This window comes from Rhagoletis zephyria, unplaced genomic scaffold (genome assembly GCF_001687245.7).
Source record: "Rhagoletis zephyria isolate East Lansing unplaced genomic scaffold, Rhagoletis_zephyria_1.1 Rzeph_scaffold_00354, whole genome shotgun sequence".
NCBI classification, from domain to species: Eukaryota; Metazoa; Arthropoda; class Insecta; order Diptera; family Tephritidae; genus Rhagoletis; species Rhagoletis zephyria.
The window spans coordinates 25-8352 of record NW_016157438.1 but is presented as its reverse complement, the minus strand read 5'-3'; the positions used below and the strand labels follow the sequence as shown (position 1 = coordinate 8352).

Sequence of the window (8328 nt, the reverse complement as noted above, 5' to 3'; positions counted from 1 at the left end):
CAGGATTTTTTCACGCAAAGTATTAGATCAGAGCTAATACAAGGTGGTATCAGTTGTGACAGCTCGATTTGACACTGCCTTAGCTCAGTAGAATGAAAAAAAAATGGGAAGAAATTTGGAAATTAATCCCCATTTTTTTGAGAGCACAAAATGTGTATACTGACAAAAAAAAAATCAACTATATTATTAGGCAAAGAATTGTTAAGAAGTAACACTGTTTCACCTAAGGCAGTCAATATGGCGGAATTAGAGCGAGAAGTTGCCAACCGATAACACCTTGTATTATTGCGTCACGGTGTTTAATGAGCTGCTCTAGGATACACCAGGTTAAGATATCTCAAAAAATTGTGTTTCACTAGGATTTTTCTTGCTCTAACTTACTCTACTTTTTGTTTTATGAGCCTGCGCTAAGTGGAACTAGAGCAACTTAGAGCACGATTTCCTGCACCAGCTTTTTTGATGGAGTAACTTAGGGCGCAACTGTTTTGAGTGTTTCATGAGACCTCTGATCTGAGTTGCTGATGTTCAGACTTAGGGGCAACATTTTTTTCTCCAAGGTGAAAAAAATTAATGAAGTAAAGTCAACTATGGTCGTATTACACAGAAAATTGCTTAATTTCGTTCAAATCAAATAACTTCACATAAATGAATTGTTTTCGCGTATTGCATATTTCCCTACATTAGCATTTGTTAATCAATTATAAGCAGAGATGGTCAGCAAACTAGGTCCATTCAATAACTTTTCCAGTAAGTACTTGCAGCGAGAGCGTAAAAGAAAAATAGAGAGTAAAATTGAGAGCAAGAGAAAATTTTCAGAATAAGTTATTGAACGCAAAACTAGCAAAAACTTGCAACTTAAGCCATTTTGACACTTTCTGACGGTTAAGTTTTGGCGCGTAATTTTCTTTTAAATTGGGAATAGTTCCCATCGTCATAAAAATAAAAAAATATACAATAGATTTAAATTTTTCATCCATATTTTCATTTCACCAATTATGTTTCATCAAATCAGCCTCTTAAACAGTTTGTTTACATTTGAATTTGAAACATAACCAAGGCGCATCAATTACAGGTGATAGCGATAGAAGCTATGCTTCTTCTTATGAGCACGCTTGTGTCAAATTATCGTCCGTTTTGCTTTATTTACTTATCCACTTATACATACATATATACGTATATATATACCCTGCAAACAAATTCTCCCGAAATCTTTAAGAGTGTCGGAAATCTGTTACGATTCTTTTAGAAATCTGTAAAGAAAAACATATGAAGCAGTTGACAAGAACTAGTAAAGAAATTTCTGTACCATTTCTTAAAGAAAATTCTTAAAAAATTGTGAAACCTTTCAGAATTCTATGAAATCCTGGTATGCAGGGTATACATATACATACGAATATGAATAGATAAAGAAGATGTTGATGANAACTTGCAAGTACTAGCAACAATTTTTTGATATTGAATGGACCTATTATATGAATCGATTTCGTTTCAACAGAAACGATTGTTTTTGTTTTGGTAAACGCTAAAATTAACGTTACAATGCATCCTTGATTATAAGCTGTCACTGTATCCATCGAAGTCCGATTTTCGTGAAATCTACGAGATCTATCATTGAAAACGAATTGCTACGTCCTTTGCAATTATTTGAAACCTGCCGATTATTTGATATTATATGTACTTACCCTTTATTGATAAACTTACAATAAGATTGGCAATATTATTGATAAATTATATAATTACATAAGCCTAATTGTACACACTTATGTATTTCAAAAACTGGGATTTTTATGCTTTCTATCTTTATGTTTATAAAAATCACTATTTTTTCGGATAACGAGAAATATTATAATTACAATGGTTTATAGCAAAAATGTTCTATGGATGCCACTATCCAATTGCTATGTAGAATTGCTCGGTGATTCCGAAAATCGAGTTAATTTGTTTTTTATATGGATACGTTTTCGAGATATTTTCAATTTACCGTTATTCAGCTTAAAGCAAAAATTGGTTCCGTTTAATTTCGTATACATATCTTACGAACCAATTTAAAAATCTTAATATAAAATACGGCAAATGAAAGCCAATGAAATTCTCCATAAACCGTATATACATCACTTTCCGATAGGGCTTATAGTTTCTGACAAATTAATTAATCATTCCAGCATTTTTTCTTTTTTAATGAAAAAATGAAAAAAATCAAACTTTAACAGAAGAAAAATTTAAAAAATAACAGGTTCTGTGCCGAATTTTTGCATTTCCACTAAAGCCTGTTCTGTAACAAAAAAAATCAAGTTACTGTTGAAGAAAATCGATGGATAAATACGAAATAATGAGTAGTCAAATAAAAATGCGCAAGATTATTTGTATGAAAATTGAGCACGAAAGAATGTTACCTAGGTAACACGCTTTTCTGCTCATATTTCATATAAAAAATCTTTGCGCATTTTCATTTGACCACTCATTATTTCGTACTTATCCATCGATTTTCTTCATCAGTAACTTTATTTTTTATTTTTTGTAACAGAACAGGCTTTAGTACAAATGCAAAAATTTGCCACAGAACCTGTTATTTTTAAAATTTTTCTGCTGTTAAAGTTTGATTTTTTTTTCATTTTTTCATTAAAAAATAAAAAGAGCTGTAGCTCATTTCTGTAACTTTTCTCTACCGGTAGAGAATATATGTCATTCTCTACTACTAATTAGCAGTAGAGAACGGGGCGGCGAATTCATATCTCAATTCGCCTTGGTGGAGAATTGTTACAGAAACGAGCTACTGGAATGATTAATTAATTTGTCAGAAACTATAAGCCCTATCGGAAAGTGATGTATATACGGTTTATGGAGAAATTCCTTGGCTTTCNTTCTGTAACAAAAAAAATCAAGTTACTGTTGAAGAAAATCGATGGATAAATACGAAATAATGAGTAGTCAAATAAAAATGCGCAAGATTATTTGTATGAAAATTGAGCACGAAAGAATGTTACCTAGGTAACACGCTTTTCTGCTCATATTTCATATAAAAAATCTTTGCGCATTTTCATTTGACCACTCATTATTTCGTACTTATCCATCGATTTTCTTCATCAGTAACTTTATTTTTTATTTTTTGTAACAGAACAGGCTTTAGTACAAATGCAAAAATTTGCCACAGAACCTGTTATTTTTAAAGTTTTTCTGCTGTTAAAGTTTGATTTTTTTTTTCATTTTTTCATTAAAAAATAAAAAGAGCTGTAGCTCGTTTCTGTAACTTTTCTCTACCGGTAGAGAATATATGTCATTCTCTACTACTAATTAGCAGTAGAGAACGGGGCGGCGAATTCATATCTCAATTCGCCTTGGTGGAGAATTGTTACAGAAACGAGCTACTGGAATGATTAATTAATTTGTCAGAAACTATAAGCCCTATCGGAAAGTGATGTATATACGGTTTATGGAGAAATTCCTTGGCTTTCTTCATTTGCCGTATTTTATATTGAGATTTTTATATTGGTTCGTAAGATATNCTTGGCTTTCTTCAATTGCCGTGTTTTATATTGAGATTTTTATATTGGTTCGTAAGATATACGTGATTAAACGGAGCCAATTTTGGCTTTAAGCTGAATAACGGTAAATTGCAAATATCTCGGAAACGTATCCATAGAAAAAACATTAACCCAAATTTCGGAATCACCGAGCAATTCTACATAGAAAATGGATAGTGGCTTTTGGAGAACAAAAACCAAATTAAAATTTGTGATCCAGTGTAATTTGGCTTTGCCAAATATTAAACGGTAATTTGGACTACTTAAAAAAAATACAGTATCAGTTACTGGTACTTATTGGAAGTCGCACAGAATCCATATCCTTAATAATAATGACATTGCTTTGATTTCTGTACAAGTACTCAATTTTCAACATTTTGTCTTCCCCAATGCATGGATCGTAAAAGCCGGGCAATTCACTCTGGAAAATCGCATTTTTAAGGGAGTTGTGTAATAAATTATTTTATATGTAATTTTAATACCTTAGAAGATCGATACAGTACTAATGTAGCATCCGTTACGAGACACTGTAGTGGTATCGTTACATCTATTGAGGCACTTTCATGAAAGTTGTTATTACCCTCTTCAAATTGTCCATAAGTAGCACGTGTGATTACAAGGCCACCCCTTCTGCCTTCTTCCGAAACAATGCGCTCATATGTATGTTGCATTAGTTCAACTGCAGCATGCGCTTCTTGTCTTTGCCTGTTTAATCGTTGTTCGTTACATCGTTTCGTCTTCTCAATGTCGGCATTTTTTTCCTCTAAACGCATAGGATCCAGTATCGATTTTTTAAATAAGAACCACACTAATATTGGTGTGACTGTAGCGTAAAAAACTGCAGCAGGTACTATTTCCTCGCTCAAGTGTATTGGAAATATATACGATTGATTAGAGCGTACTATTCTAAAAAACAAAATAATATTATCAGTGGTTTATACTATGATGCAAACTATATACATATGTATGATTATTGAGAATGTCCTTACTTGAATTTTAGCATTACTCCCGATGGGACTCCTAGAGAAACAGCAGCAAAAACTGAACTGTATTTCGATACTTTTTTCTCAGCTCCATATTCTGCTAGAAAGCCAAATGTTCCCAACCTGAAATTATGAAATAAAAATCATCGACAATAATGCATATATGTACTTACATGTTAAACTGATTTCATTAGAATTCCATCATTTGGATGGACTATATAAATAATTCATTACAATGCAAAATGAAAAGTGCGTAGTTATTACAAGCGTACAACAACCCTTTTTATAATAGCATAGCAAACAATAAAAACTTACTTCGCTGCCACCTTTAGTTTTAGCTCATTTTCTAACATTTTTCTCGTATATGCTGCGCTCAAGTATATATGTGGAAAACCAATGACAAACGATGTTGTCCATGCATGTTTCTCATTGCTGCTATCAATTTGTGTAGTCATTGACGATTGTGCGCTTACATTGAGCGTCAAGGAACCCATGGTGTGTTTATCCAACTGCACCGCCAATGTTGAGAAGACGGCAGGAACGACACGACCCTCACGAAAATTCATCGAAGTTCCTCCGTTTATCGTAAGTACTGAGGAAAGTGTTCTTCCTCCTAAACATATTACATAACAAAATTGTGATTTCATGTGCGCGCAAAAAGTAAAATCTACTGAATTATACCTTTGACTCCTAAGAGGGGTCCATTGCCAGCGCCCACATCAATTTCTAGCCAGCCCTTGTTAACTAATCTCCTACCACAGAGAATAAAGTTACCACTTCCATTACCATTAGAAGAATACAGATTTCCGCCCAGAGTTAGGACATCCTTTCGATTGATAGGCGCTTCAATAGATTGAGAAATGCTCATTGACGACACCTCAATGCGGGGAAGCTGCGTCTCATCGTATGGGGTAAATACCTCTGTGGCATTAACGTTAATTGTTATATTGCCACGAGGATTGGTGCGTTGTTGTAGCTTCCGCTCTTCGGCTGCTTGTGCTAATCTTTCATACTCCTCACGGATCTCAGCTGGAGTTTTCGTACGATGTACCAACTCCCAGCCATCGGTTCTTAAACCTTTTTGGCCGACACAATCGTAAATAGCTCGTTTATGAGGGTCCGACAACACCTCATAAGCCCGCTTAGTGCGATTAAACAACTGTCCGGCTTTTTGTTTACTTTCTACGTCCATATGCTTGTCTGGGTGGTAAATGCGGCTGAGTTTTCTATACGCAGCACTTATTTGTTCTCCTGTCGCCTGTAAAATTTTAAATATTCGTCATTGCCGGCGGACAGACCAACCAGCTGATCATAATTGAACATGCATTCACTTACATCTCGCGGTAGATTCAGGAACGTGTAATAGTTCTCATCGAGCTCATTGTCAGAATCTGCGTCAACTGACATTGCGAGCTTTTTATGGTCCAATAATCCTTTATGCGTAGTTACTTTGTTTAGTACGAATTTTGAATATAAGCCAAATTAAATAAAATACAGTTCTATGGCAAATAACCTATAAAAACTTCCTCGTAACAATTACTGTTGTCAATGGGACAACTTCAGTGATCGGACTCTTACCACATTGTGCTAGACTGACACTTTTTTGAGCATCTACCACACAACCCTGCAAAAATCGCGACTACTCCATGCATGCGTGTAAAGCGTACCCCTAAGGACCAAGGAGTACTCCAAAATTAACCACAATTCATATAAAAAATATGGTCTAATTAACATTGCGATGTCCTAGGGCAGGACCATATACTCCATCCCTGCATTACATCAGAGTAGAACAAAACTACTCCAACATATTAACAATGGCATTGTTGTTATACTTTTTCATTGTACACGCTTTTGTTCTTCACTTCTCAAATGCTTTTTTGAAATTAATAAAAACCAAGACAAAAATTAAAAATTACATGTTGCCTCTGACGGCATTCGAACCCGAACATGCTGGGAGNCTTCAATCACGTTTCGTTAAAACACGAGCAGTGATCGGATAACAAACAATAAGCTGGCGCAGAGACACGAGTTGGTCCGCTACAGCATGCCAGAGGAACACTTTTGCAAGTACTCCAATATACCACAAATAGAATACATGGTCCAACGATTTTTGCAGGGAATAAACCGTAAAATAATGAACCAAAAATACATGATCACCTAATCAAAGAAGCAAGAAAAAAGTATATTTCTGAGCGTTTTTGACATCTGCCTATGAATGAAAACAAACAAAGAAAACGAAAAAGGCGCGGTGATTGAGTGCGATTAAATTGGTATTTATTATAAAATATACAAAGTGAAACTTGATGACAATTAGCAAAAAAAGTTCATAAAATATGGTTTTCATGATTGAAAGTGTTTTACAATCGCACATCATTACCACGGGTCGATTTTTCAATGCCAACGTTCTGGCCACAAACGTACACCCACTTTTCACGCAAATTTACGTCTTTTGGCCAACCAAACATACGCACAAACTTGTTCCAATCACACAGCACTTCATTTTATACCATAAATATGTAATAAACCAAAATTTTTTAATTAAGATCGCTGCAGAAAACACATTCAATGGCTAAAAAATCACTACGAAGAGGTAGAAGACGGTGTAAAAAAACCGAAAAACATCAAAAACGCTACGAAAACTTTTTTCTGAAAATCGATTACAAATACAAAGATGGCTGATTAGGTGATCTGTAGTCGTTGGTTCATGCCGTAAAATAGTAAATTTTTTCAATATTCAATTTCTCGACAGGAAACATGGTTTTATTGTGTTAAATTGCAAAATATATATATGATTTATAACAAGATTTAATAGCGAAAATGTTAAAAAAACGGCGATTTTTGTGAAAGTATTAGAAATTTTCTGTGCATCTAAAGTTTCTAAAGCGTTGTTTACTTTTACTTGAGAATTGTCAAAATCGGCGAATCCCAAGCAGCGGTTTCTGGAACGTGCCACATTTGTTGGCAGCACTCCGCAAATCCGCAAAAATCTTTCAAAATATGTTCGAAAAATATGTAGATATGGAGTGAACTGCTTTACACTGTCAAGGGAAAAAATTGCCAAAACTCAACGGAGTTTTTAGCAACTTCAATCTTACACTTTATTATACTAAAATCAATTTTTTTTTTGATTCTAATTAAAATGTTTACAATTTAGGTGAAACCTTGCAGAATATTTTTAATTTTTGTACAAAGTTTGATCCAAAATCTGAGATCTACCACATTTTTTTGAAATCTATCACATTTTTTTGCTGATTCTACCACACACACAATTGGGGAGTCCGATCACTGGACAACTTGTCCCGGACAAAAGCTATAATTAGTCGAGAACGCAGAACGTATACTTAAACGCAGTCTGTATACGCAGAATTTTGTCGATTACTGGAGCCCTCAGTGGAGCTGTGTGTTGCCACTCTTCAATGCCTTTTCATAAACTTACCCTTTCAACCACAATTTTTCGTGCTATAATAGATTGTAACTAAATATAAACTACTTAGTTTTCAACAAAAACCTTATTTAATAGTAAATTTCAAATATTTTAAACATATTTCGAATAGGAACTTATAACTTTTTTACCATCTGCAAAACTGACGAAGTAGCAACCATCTAAAGAAGGAGAAATCAGCTGACACGGAAAAATCTAAATTCCGCAGATTTCTGCGCTACGGGCTACAACTACAGAAAAATTCTGCGGTGTTGAGTTTTCATTTACATGGCGNCGCAAAGCAAATTCAACTGCGATTCGAATTGGAACGTCAATAGAGAAACAAAACGGGTGAACACATAGATAATGAAACAAAGAACAGAGTGCTTAAATTTAAACAATA

General features: G+C 34.3%; 1 protein-coding gene across 1 annotated transcript; it reads right to left on the bottom strand.

The window, feature by feature from the left end:
- Window positions 1–3401: 3401 nt before the first annotated feature.
- LOC108359211 (dnaJ homolog subfamily C member 11) lies at window positions 3402–6096 on the bottom strand. The gene is made up of 7 exons (XM_017610958.1): window positions 5840–6096; window positions 5186–5762; window positions 4820–5117; window positions 4511–4627; window positions 4004–4427; window positions 3551–3942; window positions 3402–3489 (listed from the first exon to the last, which is right to left on the bottom strand). The coding sequence occupies exons 1-6, from the start codon at window positions 5909–5911 to the stop codon at window positions 3802–3804; spliced, it is 1629 nt and encodes a 542-aa protein (XP_017466447.1). The 5' UTR covers window positions 5912–6096; the 3' UTR covers window positions 3402–3489; window positions 3551–3801.
- Window positions 6097–8328: the final 2232 nt, after the last annotated feature.

What these genes read in the sequence shown, in the direction of transcription:
- LOC108359211 (XM_017610958.1), bottom strand. Translation starts at nt 5,911, where the DNA reads ATGTCAGTTGACGCAGATTCTGACAATGAGCTCGATGAGAACTATTAC. An exon ending in TCCTGAATCTACCGCGAGAT is followed by an intron (nt 5,763 to 5,839) that starts GTAAGTGAATGC and finishes AAAATTTTACAG; the next exon opens with GCGACAGGAGAACAAATAAG. An exon ending in GGAGTAATGCTAAAATTCAA is followed by an intron (nt 4,428 to 4,510) that starts GTAAGGACATTC and finishes TTTGTTTTTTAG; the next exon opens with AATAGTACGCTCTAATCAAT.